This window comes from Ochotona princeps, chromosome 7, assembly GCF_030435755.1.
Source record: "Ochotona princeps isolate mOchPri1 chromosome 7, mOchPri1.hap1, whole genome shotgun sequence".
In the NCBI taxonomy this organism is placed as follows: domain Eukaryota; kingdom Metazoa; phylum Chordata; class Mammalia; order Lagomorpha; family Ochotonidae; genus Ochotona; species Ochotona princeps.
The window spans coordinates 49116479-49140679 of record NC_080838.1 but is presented as its reverse complement, the minus strand read 5'-3'; the positions used below and the strand labels follow the sequence as shown (position 1 = coordinate 49140679).

Sequence of the window (24201 nt, the reverse complement as noted above, 5' to 3'; positions counted from 1 at the left end):
GGAGGGGAGAAAATCCTCACCAGTGAGGGGAAAATGCCAGTTTATTATTCTCCCCTCTTGCGATTTTTCTTGTAGAAGTAGGGACTTCTCATTTGTTGGGCTTTTACCTTAGTCTACTGAGATGCAGCGTATTTCTACTGTATGTTTGAACCCTGCTTCACTATCTGTATATTCAGTTGGTTTCTTCTGTTTTAATCATTGCCTTGATTTATCTCTCCCCAAATTCTGTACATACTTTTTCTAGTTGTTTTAAAAATTTTATTCCTGTAAAACATATTGACCAAAAATGCACTTCGCATAATAACTTAGCAATCAGACAAGAAGGTATTATCATCATCAAGTGTCTTCTAAACAGCAGTTTGATGGGAAAAGATTAAAAACCAAAAGATTGGTTTCTTATTCCTCTTTCAGTATAACCAGTGTATCATCTCTTCTGATTCTGATTTGTAATTTATCTATGATGGCTTTTTAAAGTGAAGAGATAATGTTTGAAAATTCTTTTCAATTAACAGGTACTCAATTTAAAGTCAAGGTACAGAGTTCTTATGTTAGATATCATTAAAATATTAAATGACTTCCAGTTGGGTATCTGAATAAACGCCGTGTAGGTCTGAGTAGGAATTAGCCAGGATGACAAGGTAGGAGGAGCAGCATTTCAGGGAGGGAAAACCATGTGCACAATGAGATTATAAAATAAGATGATTCATTTGGGTTAAAATGCAGATGAGTAACAAAATATTTGCATTTCTAGAAATGTATTCTGATGTCGCGGTTGATGACAGATTGTGTAGGAGTGAAACTGGAGTTAGGAAGAGGCTTAAGGAGGCTCTTGTGCATGTAATAAAGTTCCACACTGAGAACTTGAAGTAGCGTGGATGTTAGAAAGCAGAAGACTCCAGCGAGCTGGGACCCCGGGGACATAGTTATGATTAGATGTGACTATATAAAGCTGTAATCTAAAATAGGAGCATTTATGATTATTTTAGGGTTTCTGGCTTAGGTAAGTTCCATACCATTCACTGAAGTAGAGGCAAGAATACATTTAAAGGAAAGAGTAAATGTGATTTAGGGCATGTTGAGTTTGAAGTATTTATGATATTTCCAAACGTAAATGTTTTCTGTTGGATAAAATAAAGGACTTGAAACATTTCTGAGTGGCTAAAAAATGAAACTTTAGATTTGAATCAGACTGGCCAGAACCAATTCTTGTTAAACTTTCTTAGAAATCTGCCACTTGAAATAATATATGGTTCTCCAGATACCAGGGTATCCATGGCCATTTGAGCAATGTTGCTGGTCTTTGCAGTCATAGTCCTCGCTGAAAACCTGTTCTGTTACAAACTGCCACAGGGAAACACTAGGCCATGTAATATCAAGGTAACTTTTATTGGGCTCATAATTCCCAGTAAGACTTACTTTTTATGCCTCCAAAATTACACTATTGGTGTTATCCAATTACATTTTTTACCTAATAGAGTGATGGCATGGCAGTGACCATTTTTATTTTTCTAACTTGGAATTTGCTATAAATCAATTATAAAATAGTGTTCATTAGGTTATTTACATGAAACCTATATGATAGCATAACATTTTAATTTGATTGATTATAATAGCATGCCTGCACACTCTTAATTTAAACTCTAAAGCCAGTTATTTTAATGTAATTACTTATCAGCATTGTTGGGCACTTTAGCCTTTCTCAAACTGTAGTCTTCACACATGATATGCTTCTCATTCTGTCTACTCTCTCCTTTCTGCTACTCAGTTATTAACCTTGAGGAATTGTGTGAGTTGTGCTTTAACTTCCCCTGCTGTGGCATCATATCCTGTCTTGTTTTATTGTTTTTCCCAAGCTTCTCTGGCCCGCTAGCCTACTTTATCTTATCTATCACTGGCAGTGTGATAAGTGAACAGCCCCTGCACCATCAGGCCAGGTGAAGTGTTGGACAGGATTTCATTTTTATGTGAAAGAAGGCAATACTTCATTTTAAAATTCTAAACCTACAGATTTTTTTAAAGTAGAAATCAAATTTGTATGAAAAATTAGGTTATGTTTTCCCTGTCCCATGTATTTCTCAGATAATAGTATTATGAAAAGACCATTCCTGATTCCTGATTCCTCTTTCAGCATTCTCCCAATTCCTTTAGTTGCATTTTGTGGAAAATCTCATTGTGTAGGAGCTCTGATATTATGCCATTCTTTTAGTAATAGTTAAAACCGAGACGTGCATGAATGGTTTGTAGTTACCCTGTTCACCCCTATCCACATGAATGCCGCACCTTCACATCTAATTGTGATCCATGCCATATGCCAGACTCTTAGTGTCATCCCAGCAGCAGCAGATGGCGGGGCCGGATCCCCGGGGCAGTGTGTCCCCATCTTCTGAGGTTGTGCGTCTGGTATGTTGATCAGAAAAGGAAGTATTTAAACATGGCAGTGGAGTTCAGTTTATTTTGGCTTTCTGTTAAAAGAGGGACATTTTAAATTAATGGGCCTTAGGTGTCAGATTTTCATATGGTGTCTTCAAATTTTAGTCTATAGATATGGGTCTCTGGTCAAGACCCATGGTTGGAGAAATATTTTACAAATAGCAATGCGTTCATATATAGTTACATATACATATTCCTAGTTCAAACCAAAATTTTAGTAGCAGTGCTTCATTTTACTATGAGCAGCTTCTAATCTATTTCTCACTTGTTATTAATTTTATTACTGTTTTTAAAAATTCCTCATTTTCCGTTATAAAATAGATTTTAGAATTTGCAAAAAAAATAGATTGGATTCACAGTTGGAAAGATACTTTTAAATGATCAGTTCTTACATAAAGAAATATATATGTCCTTTCATGGATTTCCTAAAACTAATCTATTAAAGTGATTTTACTACTCAGCTGCCACAGGCTTTGGAAGACATTTTTATGCTTTTCTATTTCATCCATCCTTTGGTATTTACAGAAGATTGTTTCTAGAACCCTTTACTGGTATCGTGTTTCTTATATAAATGACAGACTATTTTTCTACAACTTACAGTACAGACATCTTGCCATGTACTTTAAATCATCTGTTAGTTTCTTTTTTTTTTCCTTTTTTTTAAAATTTATTATTTTTAATTCATTAATTACATTGTATTATGTAACACAGTTTCATAGGTACTTGGATTCTCCCCACCCCTCCCGAAAGCCTCCCACCATGGTGGATTCCTCCACCTTGTTGCATAACCACAGTTCAAGTTCAGTTGAGATTCCCCCATTGCAAGCATATACCAAACATAGAGTCCAGCATCTTATTGTCCAGTCAAGCTCAACGGCTTCTTAGGTATACCCTCTCTGGTCTGAAGACAGAGCCAGCAGAGTATCATCCCAATCAATTAAAAGCTCCAACATACCATCAGCGAAAATTTACATCATTATGGAATTAATTGACATAATAATGAGTAACCAATATGGTAAAAGTAAATGCGAGTTCTTAACCACCTTCTGTGACCATCTCCTTGACATTTCAATTTTAGTTTATACACAACATATAAAAAACCTAACATAACATGTTATACATAATATCGTGTCATCTTAAATTAAGGCAAACATGTGGTATTTAACCTTTTGGGATTGGCTCATTTCCCTTAGCATTATGGTTTCCAGTTTGGCCCATTTGGCCACAAAGAACTGCATTTTGTTTTTTTTTAATAGCTGAGTAGTATTCCATGGAGTAGATGAACCATAGCTTTCTTATCCAATCCTCTGCTGATGGGCATTTTGGCTGCTTGCATGTTTTTGCAATTACTGATTGTGCTGCTATGAACATAGGAGTGCATGTTGGTTTCTCAGAAAACAAGTGTTCTGGATATATTCCTAGGAGTGCTATAGCTGGATCATACACAATGTTGATTTTGAGTTGTTTGAATGTTCTCCATACTGATTTCCATAGAGGCTGTACCAGGCTGCAGCCCCACCAGCAGTGGAGTAGGGTTCCCTTTTCGCCACAACCTCGCCAACAAGTGTTGTTGGTGCTTTTATTCATGTGGGCCAGTCTTACTGGCGTTAGGTGGTACCTCATTGATGTTTTAATTTGGATTTCCCTTATTGCCAGGGAACTTGAGCATTTTTTCATATGTTTATTTGCCATTTGGGTTTGTTCCTTTGTGAAGTTCTTGCCCATTTCCCGTGCCCATTTCTTGAGTGGCTTGTTTATTTTGGTGTTTTGGCTGTTTTGTAATTCTTTGTATACTCTGGAAATTAGCCCTCTATCACCTATGTCGTGCGCGAAGATCTTCTCTAATTCTGTGGGTTGCCTTTTTACTTTGTTGATTGTTTCTCTAGCTGTGCAGAAGCTTCTTAGTTTGATGAGGTCCCATTTGTTTAGTCTGGTCTCGATTTCTACTGCTTTTGGAATCTTTTTTAGGAAGTGAGGGCCTACCCCTAAGTGTTACAGTGTGTTTCCAACATTTTCTCCTAAAGTTTGAAGGTTTCTGGATGTAGGTTTAGATCTGTTATCCATTTGGATCTGATCTTAGTGTATGGTGAGAGATGTGAATCTATCTTTTTGTTTCTGCAGGCTATTAACCAGTTGTCCCAACAGCATTTATTGAACAGACCTTCCCATTTGCCTGGATTATTGTTTGTCCTTTTATCAAAGATTATTTGGCTGTATTTGTGTGGGTTCCCATCTGGTGTTTCTGTTCTGCTCCATTGATCTTCTTCTCTGTTTTTTTGCCAGTACCAGGCTGTTTTGATAACCACTGCCCTATAGTATGTCCAGAGGTCTGGGACTGTGATTCCCCCTGCTAACTTCCTGTTCTTGAGAATGGTTCTAGCTATTTGTTGGTTTTTTGTGTTTCCAGATGAACCTTTGAATCATTGTTTCCAGATCTGTGAAGAATGTTTTTGGCAATTTGATTGGGATTGCGTTGAATGTATATATTGCTTTTGGCAGTATAGACAGTTTAATGATATTGATTTTACCTATCCAGGAGCATGGGATGTTACTCCATCTTTCGAGGTCTTGTTCAATTTCTTTTTTAAGTAGTTTGTAGTTTTCTTCAAATAGTTCTACATTTTTGGTTAGGTTTATTCCCAGATACTTCATACTTTTCTCAGTTATTTTGAATGGTATCTAGCTGGTTAGGTCTTTTTCCATCTTTGGGCTATTTGCATACACTATGGCTGTTGATTTTTGTTCATTAATTTTGTACCCTGCCACTCTTCCAAACTCTCGTATAAGATCTAGCAGTCTCTGTATTGAGTCTCTTGGGTCTTCTATGTAGAGAATCATGTCATCTGCATATAGTGAAAGCTTGACTTCTTCGATTCCCATTTGGATTCCTTTGATTTCTTTTTCTTGTCTTATGGCCTCAGTGAGTACCTCTAGGACTATGTTGAACAGCAGCGGAGAAAGTGGACATCCTTGTCTTGTTCCAGATTTCAGTGGGAAGGGTTCCAGTTTTTCTCAATTCAGTATGATGCTGGCATTGGGTTTTTTATATATTGCTTTGATTATGTTGTGGATTTTTACATCTATACCTACCTTGGTTAGGGTGTTTAGGAGGAAATTGTGTTGGATTTTGTCGAAAGCTTTTTCTGCTTCTAATGATACTATCATGTGGTTCTTGTTTTGCAGTGTTTGGATGTGGTGTATCACATTTATGGATTTCCGGATGTTGAACCATCCCTGCATTCCAGGGATGAATCCTACTTGATCTGGATGAATGATCTGTCGGATGATTTTTTGAATTCTATTGGCTAGGATTTTGTTGAGAATCTTAGCGTCGATGTTCATCAGAGAAATAGGTGTAGTTTTCCTTCTCAGTTGGGTCTCTGTCTGGTTTTGGGATTAAGGTGATGTTGGCTTCATAGAATGAGTTTGGAAGAGTTGCCTCTTTTTCTATTATATTGAAGAGTTTGTAGAGGATTGGGGTTAGTTCTGTTCGGAATGTTTTGTAGAAATCTGCAGTGAAGCCATCTGGGCCTGGGCTTTTCTTTGTTGGGAGATCTTTAATCACTGATTCAATCTCTGCTTCAGTTATGGGTTTGTTCAGGTCGTTTGTTGCCTCTGGGCTAAGTTTTGGCAGGTTGTGTGAGTCTAAGAACTTTTCCATTTCTTGGTGGTCTTCTGATTTGTTGGAGTATAGTGCTTTGTAGTAATTTCTGATTATGTTCTTAATGGTTGCAGTGTCTGTTGTTATGTTGCCTTTTTCATCTTTGATGCTGTTAATTCTTGCCTTCTCTTGTTTTTTCTTTGTCAGTCGGGCCAGTGGGGTGTCTATTTTGTTTATCTTCTCAAAAAACCAGCTTTTTGATTCATTGATTTTGTGTATAGTTTTTTTTTATTTCTATATGATTGATTTCCTCCCTTGTTTTGATTATTTCTTGTTTCCTGTTGTATGTGGGGTTCTTCTGCTACTGTTTTTCCAAATCCTAGAGGTATGTGCTTAGTTCCTGTATTTGACGCCTCTCTTGGGCCTTGACATGAGCTCCAATTGCGATGAATTTACCCCGCAGCACTGCTTTGGCAGTGTCCCATAAGTTTTGGAATGTTGTGTCAGGGTTTTCATTGGTTTCCATAAATTTTTTGATCTCATCTTTAATTTCTTCTCTGATCCATTGTTCGTTTAATAGCATATTTTTCAGCCTCCAAGAGTTTCTGTATTTCCTGGGGCATTTTGAATTGCTGATTTCCAATTTCATTCCATGGTGGTCATGGTATGATTCCTATCTTTTTGAAGTTATTTATGTTTGCTTTGTGTCCTATCATGTGGTCAATCCTGAAGAAGGTGCCATGTACTGCTGAAAAAAATGTATAATCTGTGGCCTTGGGGTAATAAGTTCCATAAATGTCTACCAAGTCCAGTTGTTCTATTGTTTGTGTGAGCTCTGTTGTTTCTTTGTTGAGTTTTTGTTTTGTTGATCTGTCTGTTGTTGTTAGTGGGGTGTTAAGGTCCCCCACTATTATTGTGTGCATATCAATGTCTCCTCTTAAGTCTGTAAGTAATTGCTTCACGTAGCTAGGCGCGTTGGAATTTGGTGCATATATATTCACAATGGTGATTACTTCCTGATGTATTAGTCCCCTCACCAATATATAGCGACCTTTCCTGTCTTTTTTGATGTCTGTCAGCTTGAAGTCTATATCACTGAAATTAGAATAGCTACCCCAGCCTTTTTTTCCTCATCCATTGGCATGAAATATCTTTTTCCATCCCTTTAGTTTCAGTTTCTTAGAGGCTTTTCTGGTTAGATGCGTCTCTTCTAGGCAACAGATAGTTGGGTGCTGTTTGATAATCCATTCTGTTAATCTGTGTCTTTTGATTGGTGAATTTAGGCCATTTGTGTTTAGAGATAATATTGAGAGAAATTGACTTTGAGCTGCCATGAGTGTGTGTAAGTGTGCAAGTGTATATTTGCGACTATTAGAATCGCTGCCTGGTTGACTATCCTCTTATGGATATTAGTGGGGAGGTCTTCCCATTTGCCATCTTTGATTTTGGTTTTCATTTTTCTCTCTGGGTTTAGCACCTTCCTGAGGAGGTTGTCTAGGGCCGGTTTCGTGCTAGTGTATTCTTCTAGTTTCTCTTTGCTGTTGAAATATTTAATTTCATTCTCAAATACAAATGAGAGTTTTGCCGGGTACATTATTCTCGGTTGGCAGTTGTTTTGTTTCAGGATTTGAAAGGTTTTACCCCACTCTCTTCTTGCCTGGAGTGTTTCTTCTGAGAGATCTGCTGTGATTCTGATTTCCCTTCCTCTGAAAGTAATCTTGTCCTTTTTTCTTACTTGTCTTAGAATTGTTTCTTTGTATTTGCTTGAAGGCAGTTTGAGGACCACATGTCTGGGTGAGGATCGCTTTGGGTCGAATCTATTGGGGGTTCTCTGACCTTCCTGGATTTGTGCTGGATTTATATTTCCGGTGTTCTGGAAGTTCTCCTGTAATATCTCATTGAACACCCGTTGCAAGCCTATTTCCTTTTCCACTCCCTCTGGAAGGCCTATTATTCTAATATTTGATTTTTTGAGGTTGTCTTTCATTTCCTGTATGAACCTATTGGCTTTCTCCAGATTTGTCTCCAACTGTAGGATGAACTGCTGCCTTTCATTCTGAATGTCTTCCAATTCTGATATTCTGTCCTCTGCTGTGTTCATTCTGTTGGTTAGGCTTTCAATTTTGTGTTCTATATCGAGGATTCCCTTTTTGACTTGATTTATTTCTGCAATGACATGGTTTTCAAATTCCTTGGACTCTTCCCAACGCTTCTCGCTGTCTCTGATGAATCTCATCACTAGTTTCTTAAATTCCTTCTCTGGTAATTCCTCTAAGTCATCATCTTGCATCTCAGGTATTGAGATTAGTTTTTGGTTGTTTTGGGGGGAAATGCTTGATCTTTCTTCTGAGTCATTACCTTTTCTGATACTTCTCCTCATTGTGTTGTTGTTTCTTGCCATTTTGGGATTTTAGCCTCTGACTTGCTTGTCTGGAGCCGTTGCCCTCGGTGCTGTAGCTTATAGGAAGTGTGACCCAGCAACTGCTGTATGGAGTGTTGGCCTAAGTATAGCTAAGCACAGCAGGGGGTTCCAGCTGCTTGTTGTTCGGAGTTTGCAGACCACAGCCCCAAGCTGGGTCAGGAGACTCTATGTCCCAGCCCTAGTGCCAGGCCTTCCCCCTGCAGCTCCCACTCACAGTCGTTGCTCCACTGTAAGACACACTGCTCCACGCCTCCGTCTGGGTTGGTTTACTCTGCTGAGCTGTGTTTTGCCTCTTGGGCTCAGGGCCTCTGGGCCACCTCAGGACACAGGTCTACAGAGCTGGTCCCGCCTCTTGGGCTTGGGGCGGGAGTCGCGTGTAGCTGGGGCCTCTGCGCCACCTCAGGCCACAGGTCCACAGAGTCTCGTCTTGCCTCGGGCTCGAGGCGGGAGCTGGGGCCGTGGCCGCGTGTAGCTGGGGCCCCTGCGCCACCTCAGGACACAGGTCTACAGAGCCAGTCCCACCTCTTGGGCTTGGGGGCGGGAGCCGCGTGTAGCTGGGGCCTCTGCGCCACCTCAGGCCACAGGCCCACAGAGTCTCGTCTTGCCTCTTGGGCTCGAGGCGGGAGCTGGGGCAGTGGCCGCGTGTAGTAGGGGCCTTTGCGCCACCTCAGGCCACAGGTCTACAGAGCCGGTCCCGCCTCTTGGGCTTGGGGCGGGAGCCGCGTGTAGCTGGGGCCCCTGCACCACCTCAGGACACAGGTCCGCTGGGAGAACTTGCCCTGCAGTTGCTTCGGGGTCTCCTGCTGAGCTGAGCACAGCCGGGGATCTGTTCAAGTTCACAGTCCTGCCCTGCCCCCTTTACAAGGCTTTTCTTTCTCTCTCTTTTTTTTTTTTTTTTTTTTTTTTTGCACTTTCTCAAAGGTGTTCTGCCGTTGGGAGCAGAGCCGTGGGAGTCATGTAGCTGTGCTCCCACCAGCCTGCACCTCTGTCCAGGGAGGCTCTGCCGAGTGTTGCCCCGCTCCTAATGCTCAGACTGAGCCCAGCAGCAGTTTCCACTGGAGACTCTTGTAGTTAGCTGAGTTGGGGATTACTGTAACCCGGACCCAGAGCGCAGCTCCAGTCTCCTCTGCACTCTGTCAAAGTTGCTGACCTGCTGCAAGGCAAGTTTCTGGGCAACCCCCCCCCCCCCCCCCCCCGCTTATCTTCGTGGGATGATGCCCCCTTTGTTCAATCCAGTAGCCTCCTTTAGGGTCTCCTGCACTCCAGTGGTCTGTGCCCCTGTGGGTGTGGACGCCTGTGCTTCCAACCGTCTTTGTCCTTCCAACCGTCTTTGTCCTCCCAGGAACGGCTGAGATTCCGCCGCCTTCCCCCTGGCTGGGATGGTGACTCACCAAAATTCTCACGGCGTGCTGTCTCCTCTTTTTTCCTTTTGATGGTTGTCTCTCCACGCTGTGTAGATCTTCTTACTTCAGCGAACTCCAGTGACCTTCCTACACCTATCCCCTCAATTCTGTGTCTCCTGGCTTGTTTCTCTGCTGGATCGGTTCCCCTCTGTCCCCACACTGCCCTACACCAGCTCTCTATGGTCGGCCATCTTCCCATCTGTTAGTTTCTTACAACATAAATGATGTGTCAGTTCAGCCATTGTAGATTTAGGGAATAATACCCCTCAAAAAAGTCTGTACATGCCCAGTGTGCACATTTCCCCCTCCTAACATTTCTGATTCTCGGTTGAAGGTGGGTATGCAGAAATCAGATATACAGAGGGTCTGTTGTATTTGTGTGTGTTTCTCAGTATCTGAAAGATGTGTAGGAATTAAATGGAATTGAAATGCAATAATGGTTTTTGTAACCCTCTATATTTACATACATGCCATTTCTCTTGAGTGTTCACAAATAGTAATTTCACTTCCTTAAATTTTTATTTGCGTTATTACTCCAAGTACTCACATTGCTTATTATTTTAACAGACACAAAATTCTTTTGTAGTGTAGGCTCGTTGTTCATATTTTAGCAAAAAAAAAGAAGGAAAGAAAAAGAGCATCTTGCATTACCAATTCACCAACTGGAGTTCTGAACCAATGACTTCCACTGTTCAGAATTGCTGTAGTATTATATGTAACCATATGGTTTATATAAAATATGGTATTGTGCTGTTGTACCTATGAATATGAAAGGGGTGTAGAAAAGGTATGATATAATAATATGTCTGGAAAGAATCCCTTTGTAACTTGGCCATAGTATTGTGAAGTGTTTTGAGCAGCTTAAATTGCAAGATAAAAGTGGATAATTTTATATAAATATGCATTTGATTTTTCTTGAAACTAATGTCTATTATGGATTGGGGGAAAATGTTGGTGTTACAGATTTTCTCTGAGACTCTTTGTATCTCTTTCTTTCAGATATGGAAACAAGTGAAAAAATACAAGGAAGTGGAATACTTCAATTGTTTGCAAATCTGTTGGCTCCACAGTCATCCTGCACAGCCAAAGTAGCTAACGTCATAGCAGAAGTAGCCAAAAATGGTGAGGTTTTCCTCAAGAACTTTTCTGCTGAGAACATCTTCAGTTTTACACCTTACTTGTCAGTATGTTTTATTAATTTATGTTTTACTTTTGTAGATTAGATGTTTTTAATTTCTCCTTTTTAATATATTGTTTTAAATGACTAATGTTACAGTCATTTTACTCATACATTTGTCATTTGCTATTTCATTCTTTTAGAATAGAATTAAGGAAAAGAATTACTAGCCTCAGCTATACTTGTGTTATATGATTATAATAGATTCTACTTCTTGCCATTGAGTAATTCAATGTATTGCCATGATAGATGCCTTTTCTAATATAGGTATTAGTTATGCTCAAGTACACTCAGATATTTATTTTTCTTTTGTTTGTCCTTCTGGCATTTGTGTTTGATTTGTTGCAGTTGAGGGATATGTTCTGTTTTTGATACTCATTTTCAAAGAATGTTTATGTTTCTTAGATTCTAGTGTAAGAATTCTCTAGGAAAACAATAATGATTGCATAGTTTGGATTATGTAATAGTTTCTTCCTTGAGTATTGTTTATACCCAGTGAGTCTTTTTTATGCCTTATTTTGTTCATTTGAAAGGCAGAATGAGAGACAGAAGAGGGTGGTGTTCCATCTGCTAGTTCATTCCCCGGATACCCACAATATGAAAGGATGGTTCAGGCTAGAGCCGAGAGCCAGAAATTCCATCAGGGTCTCCCCAAGTGAGTGACAAGGACCAAAGTACTTAGGCCGTCATTCGCCATCTTCCTCCCCTTTCCCTTTCTCTCTCCTTCTCCCATTTTATAGTCACCTTTCAAGTCAGTCAATGAATTGGTTTTGTAAGAGTGAGCACGTATACTGTAGCACAAATTTGGAAATTTGGGTAGCAGGATTTTTGTGAATGCATTGCTCTGCCTATATATTGTTATTTTTAATTGTATCGTTTCTTCATAATGATTTGTCACAGTTTAATGATAATTCTGCCAGAGGTTTCTTCTAATAATACAATAGTAGAAAACAGCGTTACCCCAAAGATTCAGTTTTTTAACATTCCTACTTTAATGAGGTGCTGACTAGCATTTATTGGTAAAAAATAACTTAAATGCATTTGGATGTTTATTACTTAATCAGTGTGTTGCTTTTTTATGTGACTTGCTGAGAACTAGAATCTTGTTGATTGTTCTTTTTAAAATAATTACACATCTTTGTAAATATAACATGATACAGCAGCTTATATTAACTGGGCTTATATTTCTTAGAATCTTCACAATGAAAAAGATTCTCTGAACCAAAAAAAATGATGTTTGAAGTTTATTTGTTCATATTTACTATAGTGTTATGTAGCCACAGAGAAAAGAATCCGCATGTGCGTGTTAGATTTGTATTAAATACAAAGTACTGGAATATTTAAATTTGTATATACAAAAATATGTAGAAACTAAAATATCTGGCTATATGCTGATGTTCAAAATTCAGAAGATTGGTAGGAAGATTAAAGGACGAACTGAATTGGAATGATAGCTGTGACCATATATTATAGTGAAAGATTCTTACCGCCTTTAAATGAAGTATTCCTTTATATATACTGAAGACAAAGAGGTGAAATGTCCTGCTTATGCAGGTAGGCACTTAGGAGCTACCATTTATAGATTTGGTTTTTTTTCTTTGTTTCTTTTCCCTGTTTTCTACATAAAAGTAGAGGAACATGAGTAGTCTGAGTACAGGAATACAATATATGCAATGAACTGACGTGAAAGTGCAAAAGCAAGCAAACTTGAGACACTTGTTATCTGTTTCTTCAAAGCAGCAGTTTCCTAATTGGATCAGCAGCATCAGTCACCCAAGAACTTGTTGCATACAAATTCTTGGATCCTCTCAGTCTTACTGAATTGTAAACTTAGGATTGGCGCGCACACATCCATTCTTACGTGTCCTGTATATAATTTTTTATGAGGATAAATCTTGAGAAGCAGGTCTCAGTGAAAACCAAAAACACTTATTTTTTTTTAAGATTCATTTTATTTTTATTGGAAAGGCAGATAAACAGAAGGAAATACAGAGAGAAAGATCTTTCGACCACTGGGTCATTCCTCAAGTGGTTGCAGTGGTCACAGCTGAGCTGATCTGAAACCAGGAGTCAAGCAGAGCATCTTCCAGATTGCCTACATGGGTTCAGGACCCAAAGGCTTTGGGCCATCCTCTACTGCTTACCCAGGCCACAAGCAGGGAGCTAGATGGGAAGTAGAACAGCCAAAACATGAACCAGTGCCCATACGGGATCCTGGCAGATGCAAGGCGAGGATTTAGCCGCGAGGCTATCATGCTGGGCTCCCCTCCTTTCTTTTTTTCATCTATCCTTTTCATGTTGCAGATGAAAGATCTCTCACCCTGTCTCTCCCTTTGACTTTTAAAAGAAAATAAATCTTTTACATAAAATAGATTATTGTAAAAAGGAGTTTTAGTAAATCTCAGTGTATGTGAAAAGAAAACTGTCTTTTGATTTTCAAAAGCCTGTAAATTCAAAAGATACCAAAAGGAATATAATTCAAATAGGTAAGTGATAAGTAAGAAATATTTACAATGTTTAGAAATTAATTCAGTTAACAAATATACTAAAATTGTGAGAAGAATATATAGTTATGTAGAAATCAGATTTATAGGGCCCGGCGGCGTGGCCTAGCGGCTAAAGTCCTCGCCTTGAAAGCCCCAGGATCCCATATGGGCGCCGGTTCTAATCCCGGCAGCTCCACTTCCCATCCAGCTCCCTGCTTGTGGCCTGGGAAAGCAGTCGAGGACGGCCCAATGCACTAGGACACTGCACCCGCGTGGGAGACCCGGAAGAGGTTCCTGGTTCCCGGCATCGGATTGGCGCGCACCAGCCCGTTGTGGCTCACTTGGGGAGTGAAACATCGGATGGAAGATCTTCCTCTCTGTCTCTCCTCCTCTCTGTATATCCGGCTTTCCAATAATAATAAAATCTTTAAAAAAAAAAAAAAGAAATCAGATTTATATTAAAATTAGTTGACATTGGGATAGAGCATTGCTTATTGCTTAGTATTGGATCTCTACATTAAAATCCACTTATACAGAAATCAAAATGAATTTTCTATGTAAACACACACACAGCAGTACCTCATGGTTTCCACTGTATTTTGTTTTGGTCTATCTATACTGTGCTCCCCACGCCACTTCTCTATTCTAACGCTATGGGAGATCAACTGACCTTTTTAATTTTATTATTATTTTTTTATTTAAAATTCATTACCCTTGTTCTGTTTAGTTAGACCAGCCTGCTGTACAAAGCTGGACTGTAGCCGGAATTCAGCCAGCTGTGACCAAGTTGTCAGCTTATGCCATGTGAATGTTGAAGGGGTGGCTACAGGAACTCTTAAGGATAACCTCTACAGCCATTCTAAAGCTTTGACAATATGATCACAAACACACACCAGAATAATGTCCTATGTTCAAGATTAGTTTAAGTGGGCCCCCACTGTTTGTTTTCAAAAGTGGATTATCTTAAAAGAGAAGGACTTTCCCAATAAAAAATAAATCTTAAAGAGAGAGACAGACTTGTTAGGCTTATTACTCTCTCCTGAGTCTAGCAGTGTTTTCTTTTACATTTCCTGAAAGCTGAGCACCATTCTACCTTGGTCGTTGTGTTTTGAGTAAACAAATGGTTTGGAAAAGTTTTATTTGATTCTATAATTTTCCTGTAATTTACCCTGCATCATTTTCAAGATTACCTGAAGATCCAATTAAAGAATCAAAGTTTGAAAAAGTGACACTGTCGGCAGTGAGAATGTAAGAACAAACCAAAGTAATAACAAGTAGAAATTGTCATGCTTGAAGAATATCAACACCAAAACAGACATAACGATAAATCAGGTTCTGTTTATGAAGCAAGAGTGCAGATGGATTGTATCTTGTGTTAATGAAATGATCTCACTGTTGGAAACTGCACAGAGCCTGTTGAGAAGGATACTTTTGAATTGGTGACGTGTTAATTTAAGATTTAAGACCTATGAAGAGTCTAAGCTAACCATTAGATTAAGAGGTCATCAACTAGATTGATATGTCATCAACAAATGATCATTCAGTTAATAGATGTGTACAGCATAATTCCTTCTCTGGACACATAACAGGACAGTTCATACTGCTGAGTTAAAACTATCAGTGACAAAGTTTAAACGTAGGAAGGACTCTATCGATCTTGGAAGTTTAAATATTGAAAGTTTTTGGTAATACTGTGTTATGTTAGAGAGAGGATAGGAAGGAACAATGTCCCTTACTGCTAAGGAGGGAAAGAAGTTGCTTTCAAAGGTGACAGCTAACAATAGCCTTTTTGAGTGCTCTAAAATTTTAAAGTAAATAAATAGAAGGAAGATTGCTTATGAGGGTCCATGGAGAAATAACTCTTTGAAAGAGCCTGTGCATGGGCCAGCCTTGTGGCATAGCAAGTTGGGCCATCGTCTCCTGTGGCGCACTGGTTTGTGTCCTTGCTGCTCTGACTGCTGTCTGACTCCCTGCTGTTGACCTGGGAGAAACAGCTAAAGATGGTCCCTGTGTTTTGGCCCCTGCCACCCACAAATGAGAAGTGAGGCACAACTCCTGGTTCCTGGCTACTGCCTCATCTAGTCCTAGCCATCTGGGGAGTGAGTCAGAGAATGGAGGGTTTTTCCTCTCTCTCGCTCTCTCTCTGTCTCTCTCAGTATGTTCCCCCCTCCACCTTTTCTCCACTTCCCCCCGTCCCCCTCCCTCTCCTATGTTATCCTGACTTTCAGATTAATAAATATTTTTGTAAATGTGTAAATATTTTTGTTTTAGTAGGACAGGTTTTGTTTGTTTATTTATGGGGAATGAGTTCTTTGTTGAGTAACTTCATTGACCTGAATATTCCGTGGGGTAAGTGATGATATCAAAAATGCCGGTTTTAATATTGGTTATTAGAGCTCTAACATTAATTATTTATCTTCATTATCATTAAATTATATGCTCCATCATGAGGCACTATAAAAAGTTTATTTCTGATCATGGTCGTGTTCATATCATTAGAAATCAGTATGTATTGAGATACAAAATAAGGAAAAAGTTTGAAATATAAGAAGCTTAACAGTTGATTCTGTAAATCAGTAAAAACGTGGATAGTGCAACTGATAGGAGTAAGCTACAAAGTTTATTTTATAAAATTAATAAATTAACATAAGGAGTAGATGATTCCCTGAGGGCTTACCAATTGAAATGGATGTATTATTTTCAATGTTTCGCTGATAGCTTTTTAAATTGGAGAGCATATAACAAAAAAAGTCAGTTTTTGATGACTGGCAGTGTAATTATCAAGCTCATATGAAAATCATTGCCAGTGTTTCCTCATATTGCTTCCAGAGCAATCCAGTTATTATAAGATAGTTGCAGATTAATTGTGATGAAAGTTAATTTAAAAATCCTCTGGTTTATAAAGAAGCCTATGAAAATAAAAATATGACCCATACTCATTTTTGTGAGCTTAGTTCCTAACATATCCTTATTTAGTAGGTTTGTAACAGTATGCTTTTGAATTAAATAGTAAGCTAGCCTAAACATTGTAGTGATAAGTACTTTATTAAGGGAAATGACATATAAGTTGTGACTCTTTAGCTTTTTAAATTAATTATTTCTCTTATTTTCAGAATTTATGAGAATCCCATGTGTGGATGCCGGCTTGATTTCTCCGCTGGTACAGTTGCTGAACAGCAAAGACCAAGAAGTACTGCTTCAGACGGGCAGAGCTCTAGGAAACATATGTTATGATAGCCGTAAGTGTTGGCACGCCAGCACATGCTGTGCATTGCTAAGAATTGTGATTTTTTTTTTTCAGGTTAATTTCACTTGGGTGCAGAGATTGACTTTACTAATCTAAGACTCTTGACATCAATTGCTATATTTTTTAGCTCTGCTTATTTGGCAGAACCAATGGAAATTTGGGCCACGGTATTCTTAATTCAGAAATTGAGAATTCTCTTCCTGTATTAGCATTAGTCATATTTTTGAGGGAAATAAGTCACTTTCTAAGAAACTGGGGTTTTAAGGTTAGCTAAATTGCAAATGTGTATCTTCTCAGTTGTGTTTTATTGAAGCACTCTAAGAATGAGAATACTTCTGGTCAGATTTTTTAAATTTCACATACATTTTTAATTAATTGTAACTCAGTGAAAACTGTTCATAAAATCATTATCTTCCTAAGAACTAGAGTGGCCTGTTGCATTTGTATTGACTCCATTCCTATGTATCGTTATCTCATTGTCATCTTCATCATCTTCTGTGATAACTAACACTGTTTACTAACCAAGCAAAAGCAAGATCTCAGGTATGGGTACATTGTGAAAATGTTACAATCTTTACATATAAACAAAGTATAGAGAAATCTTGAGTATATTCATATTAACTAGGCTTTTTCTGGTTTTCTTTAGATTGTTATTTTGTGAATTAGAACACATTTATCATGCACCTTTAAATCTCTTAGGAATTTCATTTTATTGATGTAATTCAGACAATTTTTAATGCTGATTTTCTGTTGAGTTTGTAACTTGAGTAGTATTTTTTATAGGCACAAAGATATGGTCCTTTCATCACAAACATTGCTTCCAAAAGTGGATTATAAATCTACATGAGCCAGACAGCAAATAAGGGCCTAAGCAAATTCAATTATATATAAGGAAAAACTAGATAAAAAAGTTTGTCAGTTACAATGGTATATAACAATATTGGCAAAGCAAGCCTCATTAATATTCCGTTTTTCTTTTTTCTGAAGTATGTTTCTATGCCCATTAAGACTTGAAGTACCAATAGTTCGTAAGAGGGCATGGCTGTCTGAAAGTGAATCTTAATTTATGGCTTCTAATGCTCTGTTCTGTAAATATATCTGCTTCCTCCAATCCAGTTATTTTAATACTAGGATATTAGCTTTATAAAATTCTTGTACTTTCTAATTTTACATTTTCATAATTATGATTTTCATCCAGTGCTACAGCTTGTAATGTGAGCTCTGAATATATATTTTATAATTATTTTTAGTGAAACATATTTGAAAGCTATTTACTGAGACATAGCCAAAGATTCATGGCATATGTTTGGAGTATTTTGATTATTACTGATTTTATTCTTATCCCCTTGTGTTAATTATTTGGATAAGGCTACCAAAAATATTCTTCAAGCATTGTTCAGCATAGTTTTTCTTGAATTATGTATTAGTTGCACATAAGACTATTATCTGGTTGAGTACGTTTGCTGTGGAGTTTCACTTAATATTGGCAAAATAGAAAAAGCACATAGTTATCATTTGTCTTATATTGCTATGTTTTAATGGGCATAATTGTTTTACTTTCTGTATACTCCTAATTACTTTCAATTTGGGGTCATGTCCAGGTAATAAGATTATTATTTTGATGAGATTTAAGCTTATTCATTTATAGCATCTTTAGGAATATGCCTTATGAAGTTCAGTGGATATTCTTTGGCATTTATTATCAATAAATATTTATAATTATTCTTTGTCATTTACTTCAGTTCTAATTAAATGAGTAACTAAGCATAATGATGCCATGCTGTTATATATTTTAACCTTAGTTAAGGAAAATGAGGTTTGTAGTTTTAAAAAATTAATAAATTTGCAAAGTGATTTATTACTCTAAATCATGTGATGAAAATGTATTCAGTATTCTGTCTTATGCATAGTTTTTCCAAACATCTGCATGATTTCTTATCCTTTTATCTGAACTTAAAATTTTTAGCTCCTTAGTGATTTCTCCAGGATTATAATAGAAAAACTACAATGCCTATTTTTAAGTTACAAGATGATGCAGAAGTCTGTAAGTGCGATGCGATGTGATTGACTTGTGAATTTACTTGGCAGGTATTTTTCTGTTTTGTCAGTTGTGCATTTTAAGGAACTTAAAAAATTTCTCTTTAAAAGCTTAATGGCGTCTATTTTAGTTAATTCATCAGCTACCTTCCCTCTTAGGAATATAATGCTCAGTGTTTTTGTGTTGTAAGGAACAGAAAAAAAAAATAAAACAATTAGGCCTGGTACTCTTGCAAATACAAAGAATCTTTTTCTTCCAAACAAAAATGTTTAAAATTTTTTATCAAATATACTTGTCAGACTAAGCAGTCAATCTGACTTAATATTTGAGAGGCAGAGACATAGAGCTTCCCATCTTTGGTTTACTCCCTAGAGATGTGGAACGGCCAGAGCTGAGCCAAAGCTGAAGCTGGGCACCTGGACACTGGGAACACAGTCTGAGTCTCCCACAGGGTGGGAAGGCCTTGAGTACTTGAGCAGGCACCGCTGCCTTCCATGGTCTCCATTAGCACAAAGGTAGAGGCAGGAACCGGAACTAGGTTTTGCACTCAGGCACTGATATGAGATGTATCTCAGCTGACCTCTTTACTGCTCAGCCAAATGTCTTCTCTGACTTCTATTTTATTAATATGATCTAAGTGATTTTTCAGAATTTATTCAGATGATGGTGATTACAGCAGACAGTAAAGCAGACGCACACAGAAAGTAGTATAAGTAGTTTACTATTGGAAATAAATATTTGAGAAATCTTTTAAGTGCCCTACAGATTTTTGTTTTGATAGTTTAGGAAGTAAAACATTTGATAACATAGTTTATTTGAAAGGAGGAAAGCTCCCTCTGTGGGAAAAATGTGTCTGCCATAAAATCCATGGAAATCGTTGGGGAAAAGTAGGTCAGATTTCAATTTGGCCAACCTTGACAGTTTCCATTTTAGGAACTCTTCTAATGGATGAAAACAGTCTTTTATAATCCTAAGGTCAAATAACAGATGGCTGTATATCCTAAAAGCAATGAAATGAGGCTTTGTTGCTGATGAACTTTTTGTCTTCTAGTATCCATTTTGCATATAGAGATTAGAGAATCACAGACTGGAACTGTATTTCATTTAAAATGCTCAGTCTTTTTGTTTCATTCCAAAGAACCCCCAGTCGTTTCATTTATAGGTTTTTCTTTCAAAGTATCCAGACTTCAGAAATGAACAATGTTCAAAAAAAAAAAAAAAAAAAACCTTATGGTTTAACTTTGCCAAATATTTCTTTTAATGAGAAGTTTGACTCCTTTTAAGAATAGAGAAAGTTTGTATTTCAGTTAGGAAAGAAATCAGCAAAGCTGTGCATTTAAGAAGATACAGTAGGGAATGTGGTTTTTTTTATAACCAAACGTGCTCACGTTTGTCCTGTTCATTACCGTTCTCTCAGTGGTGATACGAGTGCTTTGTCTCCATCCATTGTGTTATTCTCTTCTCTCAGTGATTTGCTTTGTTTATGTAACTGTGCACATTTTAAGTTTCTGATATTTTAAGTGACCTATAAATTTGGAAAACCTTTATGATAAATTCTTATATCCTGCATTTATAATCCCGAGGAATAAATTGGTGATTAGACAGACTGAATTTTTTTTTTAATCACTGGTTGAGGCTAGGAAATAAAAGATATTTAATGTACTGGTTAAAAGATGCTAATAGAAGCTAGATTACAGTGTTACCATGCAATGAAATATTTGTCCTTTTTCTAGAGAGAGCAAGAAGAATGAACCTTTTTAAATTAAGTATGCCATTTTCTAAAGGTAGAATTACTGCTTATTATATAACTATTCCTAGTCCTGGGAGGATCAGCACATTTAACCATGCATATGCTGTGTAACATGATCTGGAAGGAAAACTGTTTTGTTGATCCCTGTTGAATAAACAGATATGCAAAGGGAGGTGGTGTTTGTGAAGCAAATAGGACATTGTTTATTTCATGGAAGTCAAGTGTTAAATGGGAAGGATATTCAGCTATATATATGTAACCATTTTTTCAGTAGTAATTCTTAATATGTTACGCTACCTTAGTATAAAGAAAGATGACTGCAGATGTCGAAAAATAATTAGCAATAACTGCAATATGTTACCAAATAAATTGGTCAGTTAGATGTGCATAAACAGAGTGCAGTGATACTTTGGAATTGCCAAGGTAATCGAGGTATATTTGCAGTAGTCTGTATGTACCTTATTAAAAAAAAATAGAGCCAGTAAATTACCTAAACTGCTGCTTCAACATTTACCAGTTAATCTTATAGTTTATGAATAAGTTTATCAAAATATCATGTATATACATACATACATGATCTGTATGCTAATGCTACTCTGGAGATAGAAAGTATGAGTAATATTACGTGAAAATACTTCATTCTAAAGATGTCCTAAGTATACAGGTTGCAACTGATGCTGTTTTGTGAACCTGTGAAATATACACAAAATATTTCCCCCTCAGGTAGACTTAGTAAAGAAAATAGCACGAATACAGGAGCATTATGAATGACAATTAACAGGGTGTATATTTAAATTTTCTGTTTTTGCAATGAAAAACAATGATGAAAGTATCAATTTGAACTTTTTCAAAGAAAAAATAATGCATTTCTTATCAATTCATTTAAAATTAATGTAAATGTATAAAATTGTAATATGTCTCCCTGGATGGCTGGAACTACAAGCAGATAAGATTTTCCAGCATTACTATTGCATTTTGTCATTTGCCCTTTCTGATTTTAGTTTCCCCATTGATAAAGTAATCTGATTGTATGGATTAAGTAAGATTATATGTAAGTAGAAAATAAATTATTGTTTATAGAATCATTTCTAAAATGTGTGCTGATGTATTGTAATATATATTCTAAATACACATGATATTTAAAATAAAAAATAATAAAAGCCAGAAGTTATATAGAAAAGCAAAGATAAATTTATTAAAAGTCAGGGCTAATATGCAACCATATATAACCAGTGGTTTAACATCAACATTTTGGCAGTTGATGTGGCAGAAATATTTTTATATAATCTGTATTTATTCTGTAACTTTAATTTTATGTCAAAAAGAAATATTTAACAATTCTTACACAAAAATTTTTGAAACAAAATTCAGAAAAAGGTATATAATCAATTTATTAGTTCTCTGGATGTCAGATACCTACTAAAAGATAATGACTGCAGTTGGCAGACAGTGTCTGAAGTAACGGTTCTAGAAATTTTGTCAAAATGTTTTCCATGTTATTGTGTAATCATTAGTAAATCCAAGAAATGATACTGAATACTTCAGTAAAAGTATCTGTTCGGGTAGTCTATTTGGTAGTTGAACTTGCTTTGAGGATAAAAGTTTAAAAATCTGAAAATACAGTTCTACTTTGCCTACACTATGCCTTACATTTTCACAGTGAGAGTTTTGTTTTTGTAGTGGTGATTGTTTTGAGAGTTGTTTGTTATTTGTGGAAAGCAGAGAGAGATTTTTCATTCTCTGGTTCATTTTCCAAATCGCTGCACATGCCATGGCTGGACCAGGCTAAGCCCGGGAGCTTCATCTGGGTCCCATATGTGCGGTACAGTCCCAGGTATTTTGACCATCCCCTGCTGCTTTCCATGCACGTTACAGTGGAGCTGCATCACAAGTGCAGCAGCCTGGATTCAAAGATGCAGCCATATGCTTTGCTGTTGTTGCAGGTGGCGATTCAGCCCTCTGTGCTACAGCATCAACCTTCAGTGTGTTCTAAAATATATCCAAATTTTATTCTCTGCAACCAGAAGAATACTTGCCTTTGAGTTTTTAGTAGCTGTTTATCAGATTGGCATGATAGGATCTAAAAACAGCATATTGATGGTGGTTACATGAATCAATATATATGATAAAATTTCTTAAACATACATATCTAGATACATCCTAGAACATGTAAGTGAAATATTAATATGATTATTGATTATATAAATACCAGTTTCCAAGTTGGGATGCTGTATTATGTAAATGTTATAATTGGAAGAAAATAGATGTCATGTACATGAAGTGTACATGTCCATGTGTTATGCTTTTTTTAATTAACATCTTATGAGACAGTGATGTCGAAATAAAAACCTAATTGAAGCTCCATATACTCAGGAGACATACCTGTGCTCTTTTTTATGGGAAACTGGCTTTATTTTTTTCAGATCTCCTGAGGCAGAAAGTAGGAGGAGTATATATACACATACACATAACATTCTCAAATTTGATCGACTGTAGTCTTTTTTTAACATGTTGTACAATTCAAGTGAATGATAAAATTACTTCTGATTTTTTCTTCTCCCTCTATATTTGACTTTCAGACAACAATCCCCCAGATCAATTGTTTCAGAATAAAAAAGGACTACAAGTTTATTGAGTGAGAATACTATTGACAAGAAAAGAATAAATTTCCTAGAGGGAGCAATAGTTGATGGAGAAAGGTCATAGACAAAAAGATAATAAGAAATGAAATCATAAACCCAGTAAATGAGTTGAAATAGGCTGGTGTTAGATTGAGAGAGGTTATTTTTCCCTTAGAGACAAGTATAGAAGTGAAAGGTTGAAAAAGATTTCAGGTAATAAAGAGCATGTTCAGGCAACTCCCAGGGTGTCCCAAGTTCCTGGTTTGGCCACTTCTTCCTAGAAAGATAAAAGTCAACTCCATTAAAGAGAGTAGCAAAGTGATGCTAATATGGGGTAAAGTTCAGAACTGGAGCTGTGGAATGTCTTGTAAACAGTTATGAAGATAGGATTTTTTTAAATCAAAATGGTGTTTTGGCTTACTGTGGGTAGAAATCTTTACATCAGTGTATTAATGTGTTTATTAAATGTGCATAACAGAGGACTTATTTTTGCATTAATTTGTATAAAGTAACTGAAGAAATTGGTATTTTCATGATAGCAGCATATAGTTCAGATTGGCATAGGAAAAGATGTAAGAAGGAGATATCAGGAAACTGTCATAAGAGAAACCAAATGTGATGTAGCAATGAGAATGAAATCAAAGTGCAAACGTGAGAGACACTACCCAGATGGTTTGTTGCTGGTCTGTTTTTTTCCTTGCATGGTACTGTTCCAGATTTAAGCATTCAGGTAATTTATAATTTGAGGAAGTATAATATTTTCATTTTTTACTTGAAATCAAAAGTACTAGAGATTCTGAGGTTTTAGGAATTGTTACTTTAACAAAAATTGTAGGACAGAGAACACATTATTTGGCTACTTTTCTTCAGTGCTGCTATACAGAGCTAATGCCTTGATAAAGGCATGGAATATTAGTTTTGGGTAAGTGCTACTGATTTTACTGACGTGAAATTGGAAGTAGCGTGTGTGAGAACATCATTGTGTATGGTAAAAATATTAGATGATTTTTCTTGTGTTCTCTGTGA

At 37.0% G+C, this 24201-nt stretch overlaps 1 protein-coding gene across 6 annotated transcripts in view; it reads left to right on the top strand.

The window, feature by feature from the left end:
• Nucleotides 1-24201, top strand: part of RAP1GDS1 (Rap1 GTPase-GDP dissociation stimulator 1) — a 153519-nt gene that overhangs the window by 62906 nt on the left and 66412 nt on the right. For 5 of the 6 annotated variants that reach the window (XM_058667027.1, XM_058667028.1, XM_058667026.1 and 2 more), the window contains exons 3-4: nt 10856-10978; nt 16633-16758. In XM_058667027.1, the coding sequence (XP_058523010.1) occupies nt 10856-10978; nt 16633-16758 (249 nt within the window). Of the gene's footprint in view, nt 1-10855; nt 11037-16632; nt 16759-24201 lie in introns of those variants that run through there. The other variant, XM_058667029.1, reaches the window with a different exon arrangement.